This window comes from Phlebotomus papatasi, chromosome 1 (assembly GCF_024763615.1).
Source record: "Phlebotomus papatasi isolate M1 chromosome 1, Ppap_2.1, whole genome shotgun sequence".
NCBI lineage: Eukaryota > Metazoa > Arthropoda > Insecta > Diptera > Psychodidae > Phlebotomus > Phlebotomus papatasi.
Window position 1 is genome coordinate 5,977,042 of NC_077222.1, and position 27,455 is coordinate 6,004,496.

The window sequence follows — 27,455 nt, forward strand, 5'->3', positions numbered from 1 at the left end:
TAGGATGCCCATTGTTCTTCATTTCAAGAACCAATCTTACCAAGTCCTCTTCCCGTTCATGTAAGGGAAACCCAGAATGTCACAAGAAGCCCGGAAACTTTCCATATTATTCATTAAAGTGAGTTGACTTCGGTACTTCAAGTACGTGCGGATTCGCTTATTTCCTGGCCTTTCCGGGAGCCTTTCAAGGCATTTCTCGTTACATCTCTTTCGTAGAGATGATGCTCCTTTGTTTCTCCAGACATTTGTCCAACCTAGTCATCACAAAAGCTAAAACTTCACGAAATTTCGTGAGAAAAACACCTGTCTAAAATAAGGAGTCTCACCTCACTGGTAAATGTCTTAAAATATTTCCCATTTTTCACACGAAAAATCTAATTCACAAGGCAAATCTCACTTCAGGTAAAATGGGTAAAATGTATAAGTCACCATTAATGTGAATTATCACAATATTCAATGAATCTTCAATAATATCACTCAAAAAAAGCGAAGAAACATTGTTAGTATTTCACCACAGCCAAATAAGACTGAAGTAAACACGAAGTTTTGTTATATTTCTCGTAAGCAATTCCTCACACTGAATTTTCAACAAAGCAATTTCAACTCAAATCATATTCAAAATTTAACGTATTTAGTGTTAAGATCTTCCAAAAAGAAGTAATATTCAGGTATAATTCATTATTCATCAAATATTGGAATAAAAATCCATCATTTTAATCAAGTTATTTTTATTGTCTAATTTTATCCTCAAAGTGTCCAAAATAAGAAACTGGACAAAATTATGTGCCTTTCCCCTAATGGTAATATATTTTAGTATTAGGTCACATTTCCTGAAAAAAAATAGGTCAAGTTCATTGAAGGAATATGGGAAAAATATGAAGTGCTCGGAGAAAGCGTATGTGCAAAGCGTGAAAGCCTTCCTCTATTTTAAAACCCCTGAACTATAAAAGTTGTGCACTTTAGAAGTACTTATCGACCGATAGTTAACGATAATCTTTAATTTTTTTTTGTAAAAATAAAATTTTAAATGTGCCTTTAGTGACATCCGTTCGCAAAATTTATAATGCATAGTTTGTAGTTAGAATTTAATTATTATTCATTAATATTCCTATTAAAATTTAAAGTAAGTACTATCATGAAACATTTAAACTAGCTGCAACATATGCTTTTATTAGTATTGAATAATTCTGAGCTTAATTTCTCTTTCATCTGCCTCCTTGGCAATCTCGAGAAGCTTCTTCCAATCTCAAGAACATCCTAATTTCCATATTGATTGAAAATATAGTCATGAGGTGGTGGAAGAATTTTGAACATTGCCATATTCCTCAGAACATTGTTTATTCAATAAATATCAAGCTAAACTATTTTCTTCACGTAAGCCTAGTCCCATATGGCGCGTGCAGTGCCTTGGGAGACAGTCACCCTCCTGGCCTAAGATGAACTAATCACATATCAAAGGAATTAATTGTCCCTGAGCGTCTTATATTGTGATGGAAGAATGTTTATATGCTTATTAAATAGTCCAACGGCATTCGACATTGAGATGCTGGTTAACCAACAATGGCGTTTAATGTTTGTGGTAGTGCTTGTGTTTTATCGTTATTCTGGATTTTATTAGAACACGGCAATTAATTCTCTAACATGAGTAGATACGGTGACGAGAGCATCCCTATTGTCCATAGGGGACAAAATAGCCGGAAGCAATTGCTCGCCATTGGAGACTCTTTGTTGCACACAATATCACATTATGTCTTACCAAGCAATAATAATTTCCAAAATTTATTCGAAACAAGCCCTATGGCAATTTCATATCGTATTCTCTTATTGCCATTGGATATGTACTCTCTGTTGTGATTTGCAATTTTAATAATTTATCTTATGGAATGAATTGGTCTTCGCTCATTTATGTTTAATTAAATTTATGAGAATTTTTGGGATGATATTTAATCTAAGATGTAAAGAAATTAAATTTTACAAAAACTTTAATTAATATTTCATTATCTTTCTGAAAATGTTTCTCACTAATTTTAATGCTGACATTTAAACCATCCAAGATAAAACTTTTATTAATTTTGTAGTCTCTGTTAAGGGGTTACATGGGTCGCGCATTATAAGAAAAAAAAACAACATATTTCCTTGACATTTTTTCTCAAACAAAAAAGTAATTCGAGTTCTTAAGTATATAAAAGTATAACATTTTAACTATATTTTCTGAAAATTTTCATTTCAAGATTTTAAAGTCCAGTGATGAGCCTAGATCAGAATAGAGGTGCGATTGCTTCATTGCGAATTTGGATTGTGTAAAACTCGAACGATATTTATACATAAATAATGCAAATTTCGTTTAATAATTCTTAAACGGTATATAACTTATTATCGTTATTATAGAGGATAATTGGATGAGAAATGCATAAAAGTATCTGAAAAACTTTAAAGTCGATTTTCTCGGAAACTATGAGAGATAGAGGCTTCAATCTTTAGGTTTGAGATGTGAAAAATTTTACTTGAAAATGAATAAATTTGGATGATCGTATTTTTACTAAAATTAGTTTTAATACGTTTAAAAATAATTTGATATGTAGAGGTGAATTTTACTATTATTTTGGACAACCTGGTTGTATATTTGGATAGCTAATTTGCCTCAATAGGATGCTCATTGTTCTCCATTTCAAGAACCAATCTTACCAAGTCCTCTTCCTGTTCATGTAAAGGAACCGTAAAATGTGACAAGAAGCCCAGTAATTTGCAATATCATTCATTAAAGTGAGTTGACTTTGGTAATCGAAGTACTCGCGGATTCGCTTATTCCCTGACCTTTTCGGGAGCCTTTTTGAAGCTTTTCTCAATACATTTCGTTCGTAGAGCTGATGATCCTCTGTTTCTCCAGGCATTTATACAACCTAGTCATCACAAAAGCTCAAATTTCATGAAATTTCGAGAGAAAAACACCTGTCCAAAATAAAGACTATCACCCCTATCACCTCACTGGTGAATCTCTGAGAAAATTTCCCATTTTTCCCACGAAAAATATAATTCACAAGGCAAATCTCACTTCAGGTAAAATGTATAAATCTTCATTAATGTGAATTATCACAATATTCAATGAATATTTAATAATATGACTGAAAAACAGCTAGGAAAAATTGTTAGTACTTCAACACAGCTAAATGAGACTGAAGTAAACACAAAGTTCTGTCATATTTCTCGTAAGCAATTGCTCACACTGAATTTTCAACAAAGCAATTTTAACTCAAATCATATTCAAAATTTAACGTATTTCGTGTTAAAATCTTCCAAAAAGAAGAAATATTTAGATAGAATTCATTATTCAAAAAATATTGGAATAAAAATCCATAATTTTAATCAAGTTATTTTATTGTCTAATTTTATCCTCAGTGTCCAAATTTAGAAACTTGATAAAATTATGAGCTTCTCCTCTATCTTTTTCCAAACCCGAAATTGCCGGCTTCAGGGATGTTTAAAACATATACCTTGAGAATTTCAGCTTGATAATAAGCACTTTGGGAAAATCGATGGATTATATTAGGTGTGATAAGAGATCTTGTCCACGGAAAAGTTTATTTTTTCATAATAAATGTCCGATAATCAGGATCCAACGGTTGAATTGCAAAGATTTTTAGAGGAAAATTTCAGAATTTTTTTTTAAAAATGGTGTTTTCCAGTCTTTTTGACCTACGTAACCCCTTAAAGAGATAATTCATGAAAACACTCTATTTAAATCTACCTTTAGTAAATTATAATGAAATAAATGATAAAAAATGCAAGAGCTTTTGAGGATTTTGTGTGCCGGTCACTATTTTTGGTTCTTGTTATTTTATAAGATTTGAGGCGTGGTCTATAATTTTAGTGGGCGGGCTTTAAGGAATCTTACCATCTAAAGTGATGATGGTTGTTTGTTTCAGTTTCTGTTTAATGTTTTACAACATTTAAAATTATAAGAGAAAAATAAAAAAAGAGAAGAAAAAAGGCGTGGCCTAAAATCGTTTAAGGTATCAAACGTAGCTATAAAATATTTCTTGAGTAACAATATTTTTTCTCAAAGTAAAGGATTGCAATTTTAGTTGGGGGGAAGTGGGGCACCTTTGAAGGTGGGGCACATTTGATATTGGCATTTTTCACATATTTTTAATTAAAATTGAGCCTTATCGTGATATAATTTAGCTGCACAAACAGATTGAGAAGCTAAATTATCTTATGATATGGCTCAGTTCCACTTAAACATAGGAGAAAAATCTCAATTTCAAAGGTACCCCACTTTCAAAGGTGCCCCATTTTCAAAGGTGCCCCATTTTCAAAGGTGCCCCACTTTCCCCTATTTTTCGTAAAAACGTTACTTTAAATTTCAGCCTAAAAGTTAAAAATGCTTCAGTCTTTAACAATAGTGACAATGGTGTCTATTGAGAACATCTTAGGCTTTTCAATTTGTAATATTTTAGTGCCCCGTCCACGTGCCTGAATTCAATGCTCTCTGAGGGATTTTCGAATTTACTTTCTGATTCCCCTTCCACAAGAATGGACCAAACACCACAAACTAATTTTCTTCAGAGATCAAACAAAGGGACAGTGTGACTTCCTTTTGAGAATCCCCCTTTTGTAGAACAATAAGTGAAAATTATGTGACCACCCCCCAGAAATTGGACTTGGATTTTTGTGCATTGCGGAAAGAGTATTGTTTACTGAGCATATTTGCTGCTGGAGATGCTTTTGATGTGTCACATTTGATTTCCGGTCAACATGTTTGAGAGGGATTTTTGATAAAAGTGACATGTTGTTGAACTTACCTTCTGTAACAAGGATTAAAGACTTTAGAATGGATTAAAGTTGTGTCCATGAAATTGTGAGTAAACTTCCAATGGATTTTCTTTATTTTCCAAATGTGTTCTTGGTAATCTTCTGACCATTGTCATTAACTGCAAATAAAATTGAAAGTATTGCGAGTCTTTGTCCTAAATGCACAAACATTATCTTCAAAATGTATTTAATACTTTTAGAGAAAGGAGATGCAATGAACTTTGTGAGTCATTCTGCAAATAAGTAATGAAATTGTTAACTGTTTCACTTGCGCGTTCTATTCTTAATACATAATAAAACGTATCCATCAAATTTGAGTCGTCTTGATGATGTAATATTGACACAAATGCACCATCAAATTCATTTTATACTTTTCTTAGTATTATCCTTAAAATAATAAACCGTAACTGATATGGTGTTCTACTGTTTGTAAACTTCTAGCGATATTCCAAGATGATCCATTTCGTTTTGGAGGCCCATTAAATTTCTCGCAAAAACACCCTATCATTGTGCTAAAGTAAAATCTTGGGGTGATTTTTATAGGATTTCCGCCCTTCCCTTTGGGCCATAAAGAGAAGTTAGTTATCAATTGAATTGTACAGCGAACATTGCTGACACCTTGGGCGCAATTTCTCCTTGGTGACATTAAAATTTCACAACAGCCACAAGAAGATTATCAAAATCCCACCACATTCTGCACCTTTCCATCCTTTCAATAAAGGAGCACTTTTAATGTGCAAAACTCTCACACGAAATGCCACGAATTTATTTCTATTAACAGGGACACTGAATTATCCTAAAGAATAGGAACGAAAGCTGAGGGACTTTGAGGAGTGCTTGAATTGAATTATCCTTAAACATTTGGTTTTTCTTTTAACCCTTTAACTACGAGGCACTTTTTACAGACTGATATTCAACAATAAAAATTAAACTGGGAAACATAATCAATGATAAGTCTTACATCTAACCTTGGAAAGTCCAACAGAGTCTGATTCGGTGTATTTTGCACCTCTATGACCGATAGGGACAAAAATAGCCCAAAAATTCAAGTAATTTTTCTGACAATACCAATGAATAACATTTTTCGTTTTAATGAAAAATATTACGTATGAGTATTGTAGTTTTTATTGCCAAAGGGAACTTGGTTAAAAAAAATTGGAAGTATAAAAAATAAATAAAATCAATTATAAATTTAAGAATTTAAAAATTCATCATTTTTGAGCTTATATATTTACTATAAATAGCTGGAGATTTGCAAAAATATCCTAGATACCTTCAACTTTCTACTTGACAATTATGTACAGACATAAAAAAAATAACTTTAGGTGATCAGGAAAAATTATTTTCTTTATGGGACAGCGGTGTTCCAATCGTCCTTAAAAGGTTAAATTATTCAACCAGTAATAATTTGATTATATTATTTCTTTATTTTTTATTTATTGTGCTTACACTCGAGTCCTTTTCAAGTAATTTTATATTTTGCGTTTATGCGGCTATCGCCGTCTTAGCGTTGATGACCAACCTCCGGAGTGAAAAGGGTGGAAAACTCCTTCACAGGTCGCATATGCTAATCATTCATAGAATGCATAATTTACAATTCTTTTTTTTATGACATATTTACTATTTTATTTTATTTCAAAGAATTTAGGAGCCTTTCAGAAAGCTTTTTTGAGAAAAACGTAATTCATATGCAATTCTATTTATATAATATTTTATATAATTTATATAATTCTGAGTTTTTGTTTTTTTTTAAAGAAAATCTTGCTAACATTTCTATACACAGAAAAAACTTCATAAATTTGTTTGTAATGTTTGTGAATTTCAACGTGTGACTTAGGAAATGCTACTAAATCGTATAGACCTACAAACAAGTTCGTAAAAGTTTGTACTTTTCACAAACATTGTTTGTAATATGATGTAATCATTTGATGAACATTTTTGATTCTTTATAAACATTTGTTCGTGCAGTTTTGTTTGTTTGACCAAACTGTACAGTACAAATAAATGACAATATTTTACCTACATTGGTCTGTGCGTTTACGAACATTTACGAATATTTACGAACAAATATTTGTAAATAAACATAGAATGTTTGTCAAGTAATTTATGTTACGAAGAATGTTTGTGAAAATGTACAAACAGTTACGAACTTTTTAGTGGGTTATAGAATTTACAAGCATTTCGTAAATTCCTAATGCGATTTCACGAACATTCATGAACAATTTTACAAAAGTTTTTTTTCTGTGCATCGTGCGTGTCTAACGCACAATATCTATTGTTTAGTAAACATGTTTTTGACATTTCAATGAGAGTGAGTGAGACCTAGATTTAGTCATCTCGCTCATTCCCATGGGAAATTTAGAAAGCATATTTACAAACAAAAATTATTGTGCGCTGGCCATTAAAATAAGCAAATATTTATGTTTTATTGCTTGAACATTACTGATTAAAATAAAAAATATATTTTCCATAAAGACTTAAAGATGAGTTTAGAATAAACCTTCAGCTCTCAATATGTAGAAATCATGATGTTTCACTTTATCAATAGCATACATATGTACATATATATTTGAAGGGTGTTTTCATTTGAATAGAAGCTTCCCCAATATTGCTTTATTCAGACGCTAAACTCCCTCGTGCTCTTGGTCCCCTAAAACAGGTATTAACTTTTATTTCCAATATACACACAACATTTTCGGTGAATGTCATTTATTTTATGTGGTTCTTCATGGTTCACCGAAAGCACCCCCCGAAAAATATCAATTTATTGCAGAATGGTGAAAAATAGGAGTGGATTGATGGGACCTCTGCATACTATATCTGCAAATTATTATTGCAAATGACTAGTTTGTGTGAATTTGCACTATTTGCATTCCTCCTATATTTTCTCTTTTTCATAGCAATAACCATCAACTTTTGTGAAATTACTAATGAGTGTAATTGCGTAATGACACGAGACTACAGTGATTACGGTGCCAGTGTCCACTCGAAAAACACCCATTGTTCCAATTATCTCAGAGTAATATGGAAAATATAATTTAGCAATTGAACAAAAGTAATTGTGATTCCCTGATTGTATCAGCGTAGTGACAAAGACAATGACGGTGTATTGATTTAAAAGAACGTGTATCTTTGGTTAATTTTTAATAAACCTACTTAAAAAAAAAATCATATCTTATCATTATTTCTAGGGGCATTTTATCCATAGTCATTGTCTTATTCACAATGTTGCGAATTGGATGGTAAGAGGTCACGAATTAATTATCTCTATTCTAAATCTCTTTATCAGGTGAATTAGTTTTATTCATTCTGTGTTAAATGAATTTTAATTCTTGTAATCACATGATTTTTGAGACCTGTAACAAATAAAATTACAAAAACATTTAATAATTTGGTTTGACTACTCATTCTAGGACGTGGACAAAAATTGATTTTATTTTAAATATTATTAATAAGATAATTAATTAAATAAGTCTATCAAGATATAAGTTTTATTTTTTTTAAAGCAAAATAAGGTAAGTGAAGTGTATCGATCGACCACTAAGGTTTAAGCGTCACTACAAAATAAAATGATTTTTTGAAAATTATTTGTTGCTTTCAAATTTTTTAATGTTCTGCATCACTTTCGAATCATCATTATCATCATTTTCAACCGCTTGTCGATCCTTCGCCACTTCAGGAAGATGTTCAGGTTCGATTTTACCCCTCTCTTGTTCTTTCAAAATTGTTAACACATTTTTGGAAAATAAATTGGTAAATTTCGTAAGTAAGGTAAAGTGCCCTCGAGTCGACCGGTGGTCAATATTTGAATGTTTTAATGGTGAATTTCTATAAAATTGTCACTGATTCGTATTTATTTATGGTAATAATTGACCTTTTAATGTTAGATCATATGTTAAATATTAGGGTAAATATAAATAAATTGAATAAATAACTCTACCAGTCGAATTGAAGAACCGGTCGACTTGAGGGCACTTTATCTTAATTTATTTAAAAAAAAATTAACACGTCTTTTAAGATTTCTAGAAAACAACTTAAACTATGTTTTGTATTTTCGGAAATGTTTTAAAATCCGATAAGACAAACCTTTCTCCGAACATAATCTATGAATGGGAAATTGTTCTAACTTCAATTTTTTAAGGTTAGTAACCAATTTTTAATTATGGAACTGCCTTATGGTAATTTGAAGCAGCTTAAATCCGGTAGTCAACCAAAGCAAAGCTGGGACGCTTTGCCAATGCACTGGTTATCTTAAGGCCGCAGAATGGAGAAATTTGGAATAATTTGTAATTTGGAATTTTGAGATTGAATTGAATTTATTTTCGTACTGTTTTTGATATCGCCCCCCCCCCCCTCATGCGCCCACTGCTGTCTCAGCGTTGATTCTCCAGTATCAAATGGTGGAACTGTTTCTTCTCTGATTGGATGTCGTTTTGGTTTAACACTGAACCTACCAAGACCGTCAAATTGACCGATTTAAAAACTTTTTAAAATTAACACATAGGGTGAAAGGAACGTCTATTGACACTTTAAGAACTTGTGTTAGCACATTGACACCCTACTCCGTACGATTTGAGATATGAAATTTGAACATCTCTGCTTATAGTAAAAGGTATATTACAGAAAAAACGTTATATTACTTATATTTTACTAGATACATTAAATAATATTCAATATTTTGGCAAAAGTGCCAATAGGGGTTCCCTGTCGAACAGACGTTCCTCCGACCCTATTTAAACGGTATAATTTCACTGTAAAACTTTATGAATTTCTTAAAATATGCATTTTATATATTTTTTAGTTTTTAAATTTTCTTTTTTCTTTTTTAAGAAAAAAATGTTGAGTATCTTACCTACCGCGGTCTGTCATTTGACCAAGCATGCTAGGAAAATCTACCAAAAATGGTCGGTAGGTTTAGTGTTACCAATATGTTTTACATTTCATTAAAGCTGCTTCAGTTAAAATTAGAGAGCAGAATTTGCAAGCTAATCTAAATAGCTGTCCGGAAATTTTAGTATAACCTACCTACTTTCCTAATTTCTCGTAAGTACTACTCCCTCCGTCCCAAAAAAGTCGTACGTATGGAAGAATATCGCTAGGACGAGACGGTGTAAAGTAGAAATGTTGTGTATTGGAAATATCTTATGTACATACTATCCTCCATCTTTAGTGGTAATATTGAGGTCCACCTACGATTGTAAGATAAGAAAACAATGTCTTAAAAACATCTTTCTTTTGAATATTTTTAGTAAGATTTAAGTACCAAAAGATTGGAGATAGAAGCTTGGCACCTTCGGCGGCGCCCCGGTAAGTCGACCTTAGGATCATTACCAAAAACCATATTCTTTTTTGGGATTGCTCAAAAACACATAGTGCGATTTTTTTCTGAGGAAGAGGAGGGGCGGGGGGAAAATGGGAACATATTGAAAATCCAAAAGTTGACCTACGGGGGGTGGGGGTCGTCCAAAGACATCAAATCTTTATCTCCAACTATTCAGCACCCATATCACAGAACGTAGAAAAAAAGAGCAAGATTGGTTTTATTGCCCTTTTTGTAAATTTAAACCCATTGTTATGGCATAACGAAAAGAACTATAAATCCCTTCTTTAGTACACTAAATTTTTAAATGAAATTTTAGTTAAAAATGTTAATTGCAGAATTTTCAAAAGTTACATATCGACCGGAGCTCTTCGAAAAAAAGTGAAAAAAAAATCTTCAAGACACCAGTTCCTTATCTTACCGTGGTAGGTGGACCTCAATATTACTACTGAAGAAGGAGAATAGTTCATACGTAAGATATTTACTATTAACAAAAACATTCCGTAAAACAATTCCTTAATCCCTAATTTTTCCCCAAACGTACGACTTTTTTTTGGGACGGAGGGAGTATTAAAGATTTTCTCACTGTTTAAGATGGACAAAGATCAAGAGACACTGAATAAGTACAAGCCCTACACTCAAGCTAGAGTACTCCTTCGTGTTTTTTTGCCTATCTAAAAGAGAGAGGAAATTTTAAAATTTTGATTTGAATAATATCGTGGAAATTTTATTTTTTTACGTAGACAATACCTAGATAAAATAATTATAAAATTTTGAGGAAGTATCATGAAACATTTGAAAATGCCTTTATAGTACAGATTTCGATTACTGGAACTTGAATTTATTTGAATTTTAACGTGTCTCTCAGAATTTTGTGTTCCAATCAGATAATCCATATAGCTTTCTCCCAAAAGTTTGAAGAACTTTAACATGGCAATGGATACGTAAAAATCATAAGAACGAATTATAAGAAGAAAATAAATTAGATTCTCTGTAAATGCCTAACCCTTTCTCACAACTAATGGTCCTTCGAACCGGGTTCCAGCCTATCTAAAGCTCCTTCTGCCCCTATATTATTCTCTTCAATTTTTAAACTTCCGCTATGAATTTTACTATTTGTTTTTCAATTAAAATTCCCCATTTTGGAAAGTAATTGAAAAATTCCTAAATAATTGTATAATATGATTGATAATCTCAAATGTCTTGAACTCTACGTTGATTAACTTGCAAAACAACTTAATGCATATTCCAAAGACCTTCTGCGTGCTCTAAATTATTAAATTATCGTATACTTGAGAATGTTTTTTTGTGACTTTCAACTGAATCACTTGCAAGTTTGTTGCTGCTATCGAGAGTGGGAAGATTGTTGATACAATGTAAACGGGAAATTTTCACCCAAATACAGAAACCAAAATGATAAAGTTGCAATTGGTATTTGTCAGAGGTTTTTATTTTGATCATTCTAAATTACATGGAATTATCACGTTCAATGGTATTTCCTTACATGTATTTAATTATTAATAAAAAAACATATGGCTCTTTTATCTAACAAAAACATTATTACCCAAAAATTATTTATTTTATTTTATTTTTCACATAAACATGATTTATTTTTTTACGCCTCTACCTTACTCCTTCTGCAAGTATTCGTCAAAGAGGAAGATGGACAAGGCCACTTGAGACTTCTCCTTCATGAAGTGCTTGAGGTCATTGGCATAGCCTGAGTACTGACGGATAGTCTCAGCCTGATCCTCCAGGAATTTCTCTTCCATGTGGTGGGCCAGTTCGGGATCGTAGTGAGTGGAGTGATTGGCATGGGAAACAGATTGATGAATATGATGGGCAGCCTTAGCCAGGAATTTCTCATTTTCCAGCACAATAGCCATACTCTGCAGCTCATCCAATTCCAGGGTATGCCCAAAGAGATGGCGGGGCTTTTCAACAGCACGGAATTCCATCTTGCCACCACGCTTTGTAATGTGCTTAATTAAGTCAATGCCATGATTCCAGGATCTGTCCGCCAACTCGCGGAATTTCTTGGCGAATCCAGGGCGATTTTTAACATGAGTGTTGTATTTGGTTGAGAGCAGGAGGTACTCATAGGACGATTGGATTTGCATCACGGTAAATTCCTGAAGATTCAGCTGAGCATGGGGGAAGCCCGAATAGACAGCATTGCAATTGGGGAGGGTGTCATCGGGACCTTGACAAAGAAGGGATATTAATATTTCTTTTTGAGAGAGAACCGGTGTTTCGAGAATTTTTCATATTAATTGTGGAAGTGATGGGAATTCGGAAGGAAGTGTCGGAAGTGCCGGAAGTGGGGCTATACTGTAAACGCTATTTTTTCCTCATATTTCTAAAGGAAACTGGATTTAGCTATAGGGTAAGTGTGCCAAATTTCGGCATAGTTGCATGCAAGCGTCAAAGTCTCAAGTTTGAAATGTAATATTTTAAATACAAATTGATTTTTTTTTATTCTTTCTTCTGAAAGAGTGTTGATTGGAACCTTGTAAAGAGTGTACCGTCCTTATTTACTCTAAAATCATTCTTAATACATTTTAAAATGAATAAAAATGTAGACATAGCTTTGGTGTCCTATTTCGAACACCTTCATTCTCATAGTTCCTTTTCCTTCGGGAATTCTTGCAATGCCTTTTTCAGATCATCTTGCTCGTCGAAGTGACATTTTTTGTTGTTTTTTTTGCATTGTCTAATCTCTAGAGTATGCAAAAACTAAAAGTTCATGGAAATTCGAGGAACAAAAAAGGTGGCCGAAATTGCAAGCTGGCCGGAATTTGGCACACTTACCCTAATTTAATTAGGTGCAAAATTATTTTGTCTAGATGTATGCGAAAAAATAGCATTTTCAATGTAGCCCCACCTTCCCCTACTTATTTTTTCTCATAATATCCATCCCAAATTATTCTAGAAAACTGCATAGTTATTTGCCGAGTCATTGGAGATAACTAACAAAGAGAGAGTGTGGCTTCGAGTGGTCTCTATCATGAATCATAAAAATAACTATCTCTCGAGATGGAGTATGTACGAGAATCCCACTACTTCCCGGACTAATGCGCAGTTGAAATTTTGCGAAAATGAGCAAGAAAAAGGGATTTTTTCGAGGAAAATAATAGTTTGATAGGGCATTTAGGATGATTAAAGGGACATTATGTATTGAAAGACTTCTTAAAATTATAGGAAAACTTACTATTGTTATTGCAGGTATTCTCAACATCAGCATAGCAGTGTTTATTTGCAGAGGCGCCAACAAAGGCAAAGGCGATGGCAACGAGAGCAACGAAGATTTTCATTGTGAAACCTTTTGAAAAGTAATACAATATTACTAATATTAAATTTGTGATAAATTTGCAAAATCTCACTTGAAATAACGGAAATTTTCTGAACAAATTGAATTTCGTTTTATTGTGAAATTGTTTGGCAATCCTCGATTTCAAATTGAAAATTGCAACTGAAATCTTAGGGAATGCCAAGGGATTATCACATTTGAAGGATGGAAGGAAATGATTACCTCTTATTTCGACAATTAAATCTTCAGAAAATTAGACTAAGAAACTCACAAACAATTGAATTTTCCACGATAGATAGTCACTTAACTGTGGTATTCACGGTAATGGCGACTTAAATGTCAGACCTAAGAGTATTTTGTGCTGCTGCACACATCACAAATTTACCATGGAGGGGCAGAAATACTGATAAGGATATACTGAAGTATTGGTGGAATTTTCTTTGTGTTCCTGCGTATGATTCAGCTTTTTCCTATATAGATAGCCTCATACATAGGCAAAAGTACCATCGATTGGTTGACTTGACTAATGACGCTTCAGAAAATTGTTCGTTCCGTGTGGAAAGTTTTGTTCTGCGACTTGCAGTAAAAACTCATTGTCGAGCAGTGTGAAAAGGTCTCGTTATAAGTGAATATCGTGCTAAAATATTTCATCAGTAAGTCTATTGTTGCCGATCAATCTACTTTGGCCACCTATTAGTATATCAGTCGAAACCCTTCTGTACCAGTGCGTATAAAGGTTTTGACCACATCGCAAAATCAATCGAGTTCTCACTGAAATCGGACAAAAGTGTAAAATAAAATTCTCTCTCTGTTCTGGTGCATAAATTTTTCTGTTAACCCCCAAAGAAGGCAAAATGAAGCAAGTTCTAGCTTTGGCGATTGCATTCTCCATGGTCTTTATGGCCTCAGCATCCCTCAAGTGTAAGTTAATCAATTTTCCCCCCAAACCCAAATATCTAGGTCATATATCATCCCATTTCTAAATTATTGCACAACATTTCGTCATTTTGCATACAGCATCAATCTAATGCGCGATAATTGCGACGGAAAAATAGTCAGAAAAATAAGAATTCTTTCTGACATTTCCTACTCTAACCTTCTTGGCTTTGTACTATCCGTAGTGGGATTCTCGTACATCCCTCCTGTGACCACTTCAATTGATAAATGTGGTCAGCCTTGAACAATTTCTTAAGGTTGACGCCTCTTGTAAATCATAAATTTCACCTCAATTGCTTAAGATAGTGGAGACAATTTAATGGAAGTTTTCACAATTATCTCTCGAATATTCTCTCTAATGTCCAACTTTCAACAATCAATTTCTCTCTTATCACTTCTGGACAATGATCATGAGCTTCCCATAGAGACAATGCAATACCACATGGCATATTGAGAGTCATATGGTCTCGGGATTCTTTGTGATTATTATTGAAGTGGAAAATTTTCTCATCAGTAATTCAATGACACACTCAATATTCTATCTATAAATTGTAAAAACTTTTATATTAATAATAATAATATACTTTATTCACAAAAATAGGATCATCCCTTTTAGGGTAGAGTCAGTACTTTTTCGCCAGTAAGCACTTTTTCGCCACCTACAAATAAAATCACTTTTTCAGGGAATTATGAGCTCATGGAACTACGAAATGACTATTACTTCGTAACCTCTAGTCCAACGGATCAGAAAACCATAACTGATGCTCCACCGATAGATTATTTGCAAGTTAATTGAAGAAATTGTCGACAAGGTGAACAGTCACCAAAAAAATATGAAGTTCTTAATAACCTTGTCAACGCTCAGACAAATTGTCTTGCAATATTTTATGTTTTTGCAGTACAGTATTTGATATTTTTTCACTGAAAGTCACTTTGTTATTAACTAAGCTTCGCTCTAATATCATTATTTAATAATGTTTTCCAAAAAATAAAGAAATACGGATGTGGTGAAATAGGACTTACTTTTTTCGGTTGTGTAAGTACTTTTCGCCACTCATTTTTCCAAGCATTTTACAAGTGGCGCTCCTCGCGGAATTTAGTTGAAACAGACCTAATTGTCAATTGATTTTTGTCGCAAACAAAAAATGTGCAAAAAATCATTCGAAATACTCTACTAATTGTCTAATATAGGTGTTAAATAAGAAAAGTACTGTGCAATGTACTTTTGCGGATTTTCGAAAGCTGCTGTTTCTTAAAAATCAATTAAAAACAAGTGGCGAAAAAGTGCTTACACAGTGGCGAAAAAGTGTTTACAAAGTGGCGAAAAGTACTGAAACATGCATTGTTGCAGGAAATGTATTTTTTCAACTAGATGCCCAAAAATTCCCGGAAAGTTTTCTGGTTCATTAGAGAGACAATGCTTCAAAGCACTTGTACAGAAAATTTCTTTTTATTTCGACAAAAATTGTATGAATTACAAGGGTACAAAACCTTAAGGTGGCGAAAAGGGCTTACTCTACCCTACAATTGTGAAAGAAAAAAAAAAGAAATATTGAAAATAAAAATGTACAGAAAAAATTAAAAATGAAAAGAAAAAAATTAGATAAGATTTTTGAAAAATATTTTTTTTCTAAAATAAAATATTCTAATTTAGGTTTTTCCGCTGAATACATATTAATGGTAAGGGAGACCGGGGTAGATTAGCCAGAAAATAACATTTTTCATTGCTCGAAATTTTTAGAAATGTTTTTTTTATCAGGATGATAAATATTACAATAAATCCGAAATTATAAAATCCCACCTGGCTAATTGTATCCGCGGCCAGGGGCTCATCAAACCTAATAAAATGTGAAGCTATTTTTCACTTTTCCTTGTAAAACTTTTGCAGATACTGCACTGCGACTTAAACAAATTTGCTCGTAGTTCTTGTATTATTTCGGCGAGCATTATGAAATATGTATTTTTAGATAGCTTTTAATGCACGATTTCGAAATATATCAGACTGATAAGTCAATTCTCTTTAGGAAAAAACTTGCCAATAGTCTTCAGTGCCTCTATGCAAAAACGTATGGAAAAATGAAATGTCGAAAGGCCCCTGCTGCGGCTAATTCTGCATCGGTATCACCAATAGGTGCTTTGTAAATCGACCGCTCAGAGTAAGAAACGAATAACTCGTAGTAGGAAAATTTTACAGGAGAGCGATTTGAAGCTGAGATTTTACATACAAAGTAAAGGATATTTGAGATTTAAAATCTCTAAACCTTAAAAATTAATTATTTATCAAGTATAATATCAACAAGGAAGGTAGAGGGTATAAAGAAGTATCCAAAAGCGAATAAAACGATTTTTATAAAAATTCAAGTTGTTCGACTTGTATTCTGAGTGGTCGAAATGCACTAAATAGAAACAAATAGGCAAAACCCAAGAGTAACAAACTTTTGCATTGAAACGTAATGTGTAGAATTCCGGAAAAAACAATTTAGAGTTCAAACAACTCTCTTTAAACTTGATAAAGACCAAGTAATACTTGATAAAAATCAAATAATCCATAATCCTCAAAATTTTTTAAAATAGCATAATTTACAAAATGATTACTGCAATGTTGGGATTATTATTGGTTCCGGCATACCTTTAAGATCAAAAAAAAATTCATGAAGTCAAAATTAACATATCCTTTCTTTCCCAAAAGTTTTACAAATGACTATCTTACTTTTTTGCACACTTCTTATATTGAACATCACACCAAATTAAAGTAAAGGACCCTTGAAAAAGATTGTGGCGTTCCTAAATAGTAACGACATTAGAATATAAGTGATAGTGATAGATTTTTATTAAGGACATTTGTTTAATTGTTAAGTATTTTAGTTGTAATGGGATCTTGGTCACAATAAGCCGATAGGCTTCAGACCTATATCAAGGGTAAGGGGGGGATAAAAAAAACCAAATTAAATTTAGTTCAATCCAATTTTGAGTCCGAAAGAGTGGGATAGATTTATGCAAATCTTTTGAGAAAGAAAACGACGCGAATTTTGATTTCATGAAATTTTATCGATATAAAAGGTGTGGCGGAGGCTTAAAGATTTTAGTTCCAATTCGGTGTCCGGAATTTTGCCTTTTCTGGAATTCTAAATTTGACTACACTGTATTCTGTCAAAACCGTGAAAATCTGTCAAGGTGCTTTACCATTTCTTCTTTAAATATTTTCACTATTTAAATATAAAGTATTTATAATTTCCTTTTAATTTTTCTCATTATCAAATTAAATGTGTAGTGATTAAATTTACTAAAATATGTACGGCTAAAAATATTTTATTAATATTTAAAGTAAAACAATATTACTTTCTTTAGGCTTTAATAAAAAAAAAACATTTAAAATTACAGCGGATATTTAAAAAATATATATGTTTAAGAAATAGTATTGGAGTTTTAAGGAGAACCCATGTTTTAAATATTTACTGAGTGTGCATATTTTCTCACATTTATTAGAAATGTGTACAGGTTTTCAACAAATATTTCAAAAATCTTCTTCATAAGAAATACGATAAGGAACGCCTAATATTGAGATGTACACAAATGTTTAAGTACTTGGGTTCACCCACGAATTTAATAGTTCTAACACTTGATTTAATCCTTTAAGGACGAGACACTTTTTACGGACCGAAAATCAACAATAAAAATGAAACCGATTAACAAAACTTGTGAAACGTCTTATAACTAAACTTGGAAAGTCAGAATAAGTGTGATTCAGTGTATTTTTTGCCCCTACGGACGATAGGGACAAAAATAGTCTGGAAATTTAAATCAACTTTTTGCCAATACCATGATGGATCACAATTTTCGTTCTTATGAAAAATATTATGTATAGTTATTGTAGTTTCTAGTGCCAAGATGTTTTGGCTTAAAAAAAAATAGAAATTTAAAAAAGAATAAAAAAATCGTTCATCAATTCGGTAATTTGAAAATTCGTTATTTTTGAGATTAAGTATTTACTATATAGCAAATAGTTAGATTTCTAAAAAAATATTCTAAAGATTTTTACAACCTTCTACTTTAAGATTACGTATAAGCATTAGAAAGAAACAACTTTAGGTAGTCAGGAAAAATGATTATCTCTATGGGTGCCGGATGACCCAATCGTTCTTAAAGGGTTAGAAAAGCTTAACACGTAAAATGAAGCAATAATTTCAACATGACTACACGATACATTCATTTCATTCATTTTCAACCGATATGTTTAATTTTGATTTGAGAATTCAGTATTTCAAATATTTGAATGATTTGAATATTTCTACTGAAAAGAAAATCATTTTATTTGAAATTAAATAAAATATTTTGGAAATTAGGGTTTTTTTTGGAAGTGAAGGCAATGTCGATTGGAAAGGAAATCCATTATAATTTTAAATATTTAACCTGAATTAAAATATAAAATATAAAATAAAAAATAAACAATAAATCCTATTTCTGGTTTTAAAAGATGTTCTTTTCGTTTTCAATTGCTTTATAAAATTCCTATTTTATTTTTATTTTAACGTGTGAATATTTAAGTCTTATAGTCAGTTGTCTACACCTAACTCTTACAGAAAGTTTTATTACATTTTCAGTTCCAAACTTTATGAATTTAGAAAGATTTTATTTAATGGAATTTTACAATTTTTTTTATGAATGTACTGTAATGCCAAAAGAACACCTATCGTCACTTCAACAGTTTTTGTCAACACCTATTGGCACACTATTCTGGACAATTTAGGATATAAAATTTAAACATCTGCACCTATAGAAAAAACTAGATTAATTAAAAAACGTCTTATTACTTGCATTTTATTCATTCATTCATTCATTTTCAACCGCTTATCCCTATTGGGGTCGCGGGCCCATGACATCCAATCTAGCAGCCCACGCCTGTCGGTCCTCCGCCACTTCAGGAAGATGTTCGGGTTCGATCCCGAGGCGTTCCAAGGCAAGATTCTGAATTTGATTCAGCCACCTTGTCCTAGGTCTGCCTCGAGGCCGAGGTCTCCTCACAATGGCTTGCATAGCTTTTCTGGGGAATCTTTCTTCATTCATGCGTTGAACATGTCCATACCATCGAAGTTGTGATCTCTCAACCCGAAGAAGCAGCTCCTCGACTCTTAATTCCTCACGAACGGCCACATTCCTCACTCGATCTCTACGAGTGATTCCCTTAACCGCTCGAAGGTACCTCATCTCGGCAGCTTGTACTCGCGATCTTACCCTTTCGGTCATTACCCAAATCTCATGACCATAGGTGAGAATAGGAATGAACACAGCTTTAAAGACCGATAATTTAGCCGATCGACTAAGCTCGACCTTCCTCAACACGCTTCTGCCAAGCTCCCTCATTACTGCAGAAGCCTGACCGATTCGCGACGAGAGTTCTGCCTCCATCCTACCATCACTTGCATTTTATTATATAATTTAAATGAATATGAATATTTTGACAAAATGGTCAATAGGTGTTTCTCGCTGAACCGGTGTTCCTTCGGCCCTACTAAAATCGTTATATAAAATTTGAAATATTCTCTTTTTGTTAAATTTATTGTAGAAAAGGTTTTTGATATTTGAATTTTTTTGCACTATACACTCAGAAAAAGGCAGTTCTAACTTTGTATGGGATTTGCAAAAATGCAGCTCTTGTCTGTAAGAATATTTTAAGAGCCGAATCAACCTAAACATGTCGTGCTTAGAATCAAGAGCTGTTTTCTAAAACAGATCAACTAAGAGCTGCCGCGTCTTGAGCGAGAGAGAGAGTACCGTCTCTCCAGAGAAAATTTTCAGTGACTTCCAGTGCTGTCAAATGACAGACAAAATAATTCACAGTGCAATTAATTCGCAAAGTTGTGATTGTTTTCGCGAGTTTTTTCAATAAAATTATAGTGAAAATTGTGGGGAGAAGCCTCTACAAGTAGTGAAGTGTCTTGTGGTGCAAAAAAATACAGTGCCGATAAGAATTAGTGGAAATTTGGTGAAGTGAAGCTCGAAAAATAGGAAAATATTTTTTCTTGAAAATTAGAATATTGTGCCCCACGAGCTCGCTCAAGTGTCTGGAGTGTTGTGAAAAGGTGGTTTTTTATTTAGAAAAACTTATATAGAGGAAAAATTAAAAGATTTTTGTGAGATGGTTCGGGTGAAAAAAAAATTGTAAACATGTCGGGCATCTCGCTCAGCGATAATCGGATGGAGAAATATCTTCCCAAATGTGAGTTTTTTTTTAGTCAAAAATTGATCAATTTCGCTTGGATTTTAGGAAAACAATAGGGAATGTGAAATATTATAAATTAAGAAGTGTATACGGTGGCATAGGGCAATAAAAAAACGTGAAATTCTATTGTGTTTTTAATTGTGAGTGTACGTCAAAATTGTTGCGATACAGCAGAAAAAATCTGATACTAGAATCAAAACTCGTTATGCTTTGCCCCAAGAACTTGTTAGTACTTAAAATTCTTCCAGAGACTATTTTTGCCATCTCTGAAAATTCAAAGACTGTACGTTCTTGAACCAAAGCATATTTTAAAATAAATGCTTTCCTTCAAGTAAAATAGTCTTTAAGCTCAACACACGAATGCCCGTTCTTATATCAAGAGCTAAATTAAGAGCTGTTTCCACAGAGCTCTTTTCTGAGTGTATGAGAAGTGTTTAGTCATTGATTAATCAAATATACTTACAATGTAGTTACTAAGCACGCAAAATCATGACGTTCTTAAAATCTTTTGTTTTTCAAGTACCTAGAGCGTTACAATTGGAATCATTATCTGCCAATTGCGCACTTTAAAGTTAAGAATAAAACCATTTTCCTCTCGACTTTGTGATAAAAGGGAGCTCAATATTTTTCAAATTTAATTAAATATTTTAGAATAAGAAAATAGATTTAAAAATCAAAATTTTTGCTGCAATGTTAATAATTTGCTCTTATTCATTTTCAAAGCATATACAATGCATAAAAAATTTAATGTAATGCAGCTTTTTATGTGAAAAAAAATTGTCTTGGGCTTTGGCAAGTTCAAAAATCAATTTACGCTAACAATTGTTGAGCAATTCATCCGTTTTAAAAAATATAAAATAAAGCTCTAGGTGCTTTTTTATTAAATGTATATTTCCTGGCAGTGTTTGACCTTCAAATGAAGATTTCTAAGTAATTTAGTAATATCTAATTGAAGTTAGATAGATAGATAGATAAGTTTATTGTCATGTCAAAAGAATATACATTCTATAACTGACTATATAAATTTTAACTTTCACTTAATTCTAAATTGAGTGCGACCAATCCGTACGAGATACATCCTCAGCGTTCTTGGATATCCAATAAAATTTGTTTAATATTCTGATTGTACAATGTTTCATCTTTTTTTAATTGTGAAATTAATTTATTATAATGTTTAATTGAATTGTATTTAATTGATTTTTGTCCATATTTTGTTGTTTTAATTTTAATATTTGTAATATCTCCTTTTCTACGTCTATTATGTGTAACTTCTTCTAGATTGTTTTGTTACAATTTTTTTTTGATAAAGAGAAAATGCAGACATTGAGAGATACGACAATTGCATATTGTGCATTGTTTGATTAAATTAACATTATTTAGCACTAAAAGTTGTTTTTCTTACTTTAAAATTGAAAATTATTTATGCAATTTAAGATTTCTCTCGTTAAACAAACAGATCTATGCAAAATTCCTATTCCAAATCCTTTAAATTTGACAAGAACTTTAAAAAATTGTTCTATATTAAAGCTAATTTGTTTGTTAGAGTTTCATTCCATTTTAACATTTTCAAAATTATAGGGGGAAATCTCTCTCCTGAATATTTTTTTAGCACATTACTGTTCTCAATTGCTTCTGTATTATCGACTTTTCTTTGCCTTGGTTCCTGTCTCTACTGTTTTTCCTAGTTTTTTTCCGTGTTTTAAACCTTTTAAACTATCAAACAATCGTGGCAGGAACCAAACAAGAAAAAATCGATCATGCAGAAAAATTTATAACAGTAAATCGCTAAAGAATCTGAATTTTTCATTGGAATAGCAACATTTTTTTTAATAAATATTGAAATATTTTGCCTAATGATTTCGTATGGTTGATCATAAATTTTGGGAAAAACAGGTTCACTTGATGTGCCGGAGATTCCAAAAGACTGGCAAGATATGTTCAAGAGTTGCATTGAGAAGATGCGCACACAGATCCAAATGGAAGTTGATGCCTCCATGAAATACTTGGCTATGGCAGCCTATTTCTCCAGAGATACTGTCAATCGTCCAGGATTTGCCAAGCACTTCTTTGAAGCATCTTCAGAGGAGCGCGAACATGCCAATAAACTCATCGAGTACCTTCTGATGCGTGGTGGTCTGAACACCTTCAATGAGACCAGCTACATTACATCCCTCATCAAGGTTCCGGTAGGTTTTTTAATGAATGTATTCCGTATTCTGCTTTTAAGTGTTCTGGATACTAAATGCTGAATTTCTTTCTACCGGGCCAGATGGTGAAGAAACTGGAATGGGAGTCAGGAGTAGATGCTCTGGAGGAGGCTCTGAAACTTGAGGCTGAGGTTACCAGGAGCATTCGTGATGTTATCAAGACTTGCGAGGGTGACGTAAATGACTATCATTTGGTGGACTATCTCACGGGAGAATTCCTGGAAGAGCAATACAATGGACAGCGTGAACTGGCTGGCAAAATCTCCACCCTGCGCAAGATGATGAAGACTCATGGAACCATTGGCGAATTTATGTATGATAAGAAGCTTCTGGAATGAGTGAATCCCTTCCAAATCGAGTTGTAATAAATATTGAATTTAAAGAAAGAAAAAAAAAGAAATAAAACAATAGAATGTTAATAGATGTGTCTAGATACTGAGCCACAGGAAATGACTGTGATGAGCCAGCCATTCTCGGGATTACCCTAATCTAATCACTATTTGATTCATTTTACATATTCTCAATTACTTTGTTTACGATTAAAAGAAGATGTGTAATTAAGTTTTCAATAAAATGTAGTCTTTGGACGAAGTGATGTTTCATTTCCAAACCTTGGACTCGCACGTACTCCTTTTTCACTTGAATGCTTGGAAAAATGGGAAAATAGAAACATTTCGCAGGATAATTTGGTCATAAAATTTTATTTATCGAAAACTTTATGGTTCATTGTATCATATTTGGACATCGCTGTACACGCAGAAGGAAACTTATGTGCTGATGTTGGCTAATGCAGGGAGTGTGGAAATGGTGAAAATCCAAGGGTGAGTTTGGGAAAATCAGGGAGAGTGACTGATGGACGAGTGGACAGTAAATCCACGCAAATCCTCGTTCAGCTCTTTTGACAAATATTCATCAATATACAACATTTTCCCCTTCTCTGATTCTATGATGTTTAAAAGATTTATCAATGCTGCAAAGTGCAATAAGTTATAAAAGATTGGTAAGTTTTATTAAGAAGAAGAAAGGTTTTTCTTTCTAAAATTATAAATATAAAATAATAAGAGCCCTATAATTTTAATTAATGCACTATATCTTAGGGACCGAAGGCTTAACCCTTTAAGGACGATTGGATCACCGGTGTCCCATAAAGAAAATAAATTTTCTTGACTACCTAAAGTAATTTTTTTTCTTATGTCTGTTCATAATTGTACAGTAGAATGTTGAAGGAATCTAGAATATTTTTTGCAAGTCTCTAGCTATTTGGTATGTAGTAAGTATTTAAGTTTAAAAATGGCGAATTTTTAAATTCTCAAATTCATAATTTATTTTTTATAAATTAAATTGTGAATATAAGTTAAATTGTGAATTTGATAGTCGACTGGATTAACAATTGTCGAATAAACTATACGCTCTTCTATATAAAAAGAAATTCCAAATAAATTATTCTAAAAGGTGTAATATTTTGGGCTTACTTTAATTTACTTTAAAACTTTTCACTGTATTTGTAAAAGACTTCCGGAGGGAGTGGGGTCACTGGAGATTGGAGGTTGATATCTTTTACCGTTTAGTTTACAGCTCAAAGGGGTGACAAAGCACCCTAGGCTTTGCGAAGTGCTCGAACTCGTGACTTAGATGCTACCCTTAAAAGTACTTAACCGTTTACCGGTTCTAAGCCGATTTAAACCGATTTGTAAATCACTCGAAAGATCACACAAAATAATTTTAAGAGTGATGTAATTGATTTTCAGACAAAAATTGCTTATCGGTTTATAATCGGTTCGTTACCCATTCACAACCGATTTGAATGGTCTTATAAATCAGTCAAAACATTGCCCAAAATAGTTTAGGACTTAATATAATTGAATTTTGAATAAAAATTAGTTATCGGTTATGATCGGATTCATTACCGGTTCAAAATCGATTGGAACCAGTTCAGTTTTGTCGGAAATCCCAAGGGTGAAAAAATCGAGGTATATATCGCTCCTTGGAAATTACAAGGGGTCAACTCACTTTTTTGCGATTTTGAGATTCTAATGCACTTAGAAAGACAATTTAATAAATTTTCAGATGATATAAGTCATTAAATTTCGTTGTTAGAAAAGTTTTTCAAAATTTTAATCTTTTTGATTACTTGCATAATTTTGTTTGAAGTAAAGGGGCACAAAATATATTAATCGTTCAAAATTTTGTGAAACAAGGGACTAACTCAAGCAAGTTAATCGCTTGTCATTCTAATTTCAGCAAAATTTGCACATGATTTAGAACGACAAGGAGATAACTCATAAAAAAAACATATTTTGAAAGCTAAAAATATAAAAGTTTCGATGTTTATATTAGTGCTCATACAAATAGAAAAGAAATAAATTGTTTTTGTTCAGTCATTTAATTGAGATACTTATTTAGACAAAGTTGAATCTTTCATGCTGTCTCCTGAAAAATGGCCGAAAATTAGTTGGCTCCTTGTAATTTCCAAGGAGAGATATACTGCTGTCTCCGTGGAGTTCGAGCAGTAAAAATATATACAGTAGAGTCTCTCAAATTCGAACGACATTTGGATTCAAAATGTCAATTGTTGGGTTATGTTAAAAAAAAGTGTATTCTGGATGAATGAAAATCATTTTTACGTGCTTCTTCCTGAATGTTTATATACATTGTGATCGTATAAAATGAACATGAAGTATGTCACATAAATTTCGTTAGTTTTGAATTTGGGAGGTGAGAAATATTAAAAGCACCCCCCAAGCGTTCGAATTTAAAAGACTTTACTGTACTATTAATAAATAAAAAGATAAAAAAAATATCATTTATGAGTATTTTACTGATATTTTACCGATTGAGACCGATGCAGCAGGGTTGGAAATTTCAAGACCTTTCTAAAATCTCCAAATTCAAGCTCGGTTGCAAAATAGGCCCTGGATGTGGTTGAAAAATCGTTGGAATCGTTTTCCAGAAGACCTAAACACAGAGACAGTAAGAGATAGAAATACAATTTCTCACCGACTTTTTCTTTTAGATAAGACACACTTAGAATGATTATAACAGGTATCTGGGAGTTTTATCTCAGGCCTGAATCACCAAAGTGGTTTTCTTACGCCCTAGACACACTTACGACTTAAGCCGAGAGATGACTTAGTGGAAAATTATGGAAATGTAGTTTAACCATTATTTCTAATATAACTACGTTAAGCCGTCTCTCGGCTAATCCTCATGTCTGTCAAGGCCCTTAGATTCACTATTACTAAGCACAAATATAATTCCCTAGAAAACCTTTCGATTAAAAGGATATTTAAACGGAAAGGATCAAAACGATATAATGTCTCCTTTATTTTAAAAAATATTCACCGAACAACTTATTTATGATAATTCTAATGTTTTCTTTATTTTAAAAATTCATCAAGATTTTTAATATGCAAACTATATTTTTGTGTGACCTACCAACCGAGGGATTGATTTTTATAGTTGTTTTGCTTATCTCTTTTGTGTAATATTCCAAATAATTATCGCGTGAAAGATGCTTTTTATGGTAGCATAAAAAAGTGTTACCAGCATCAGCATTTGGATTCCCCTCCTGAAATACTAAAACTTGGGGTATAAGGGATACTCTATCTCCGAGATATGAGTCAAGTTTTGTGTTAAGGTTTGACGGCTTTTCCCCTGTGTCATCACGATTTGCGTGCGAATAAGAAAACGGACAAATAAATATTTCAAGGATTTTCTCATGTAGCATTTTGTAAATGCGAAACAACCCTTGATTGTTGAACTTTGTGAATGGTTTAGGAGGTGCTTGGATTACGTATTCTGACCATGTTGAGCCAGCTTTTGCCATTCGTGTACACAAGAAGGAAAAGACAAATTTTAAAATCTTAAAATTCACCCCAAACTTCTGTCATCTTTTTTTTTTAAAGGATATGGGGTTGACCAGAAAGGCCAGGAGGAAAAAAATTGGCGGACATATAAACGTGACAGATTGCCCAGAATTGGGGATGTTTATTGCATAAGTAAGAAGATATTCAAATACACTTTTAGTCCCTTCTGTCTTCGACTGTATTGACGTGATGATTTGTCAGGAAAATATAGCAATTTCAGCTTAGGTCTCTATTTATCATGTCTTCGCATCCTCCCACAAAAAAAATTTTGCATTTTTTTCATGTCCCCCCGTATTAAATTGTAATGTAACGTGTTCTGTCCATTTAGAGAGCATGGTGAAAAATAAAAGATGTAGTCAAATGGGCAAAAATGAGGGTGAAAATGATGTGCTTTGAATCTTGAATGTCTTTATTTTCCTGAAAAAAAATTTAATTCTTCTGCCTCAAAGTCGTTTTTCACAGAATATGCCTTAGTCCTTTTGTACTCTCCTCCACTGAAGGCAAAATTTCAATTTACTGACTGAATATGGTATTTAAATTGGAAAATCTTTTACGGAGCAAAAAGTACCAGAGGCTGAAGGGTCAAGCTCAAGAGCAATGACTTGCAAAGGAAAATCGCCCCCGGAGAAGGGTTCCTTTAGGATAACGAAAATTGAAATGATACTCAAATTGAATTGTGTCGCCACATGTTTCCTTCTTGGTATCTTTAGAGACCGCATAGTCTATTTTAGCGACAAAAGGGGATAAGTATGATTCAGTAATTGAACAATATTTAAGGATCAGG

At 32.7% G+C, this 27,455-nt stretch overlaps 2 protein-coding genes across 3 annotated transcripts; one reads left to right on the forward strand and one right to left on the reverse strand.

Moving 5' to 3' along the window:
• Positions 1–11,560: 11,560 nt before the first annotated feature.
• LOC129798605 (uncharacterized) lies at positions 11,561–13,810 on the reverse strand. 2 transcript variants are annotated; one of them, XM_055841830.1, is made up of 3 exons: positions 13,665–13,810; positions 13,344–13,454; positions 11,561–12,335 (listed from the first exon to the last, which is right to left on the reverse strand). In XM_055841830.1, the coding sequence occupies exons 2-3, from the start codon at positions 13,444–13,446 to the stop codon at positions 11,761–11,763; spliced, it is 678 nt and encodes a 225-aa protein (XP_055697805.1). In that variant the 5' UTR covers positions 13,447–13,454; positions 13,665–13,810; the 3' UTR covers positions 11,561–11,760. The 2 variants fall into 2 exon arrangements, with proteins under 2 accessions (XP_055697805.1, XP_055697806.1); XM_055841831.1 differs by having other exon boundaries at positions 13,516–13,790.
• A 123-nt stretch (positions 13,811–13,933) lies between these two features.
• On the forward strand, positions 13,934–23,392 carry LOC129798606 (ferritin subunit). Its single transcript, XM_055841832.1, has 3 exons — positions 13,934–14,363; positions 22,492–22,784; positions 22,868–23,392. Exons 1-3 carry the CDS (start codon positions 14,297–14,299, stop codon positions 23,141–23,143), a joined length of 636 nt encoding a protein of 211 aa, XP_055697807.1. The 5' UTR covers positions 13,934–14,296; the 3' UTR covers positions 23,144–23,392.
• The last annotated feature ends 4,063 nt before the right edge of the window (positions 23,393–27,455 follow it).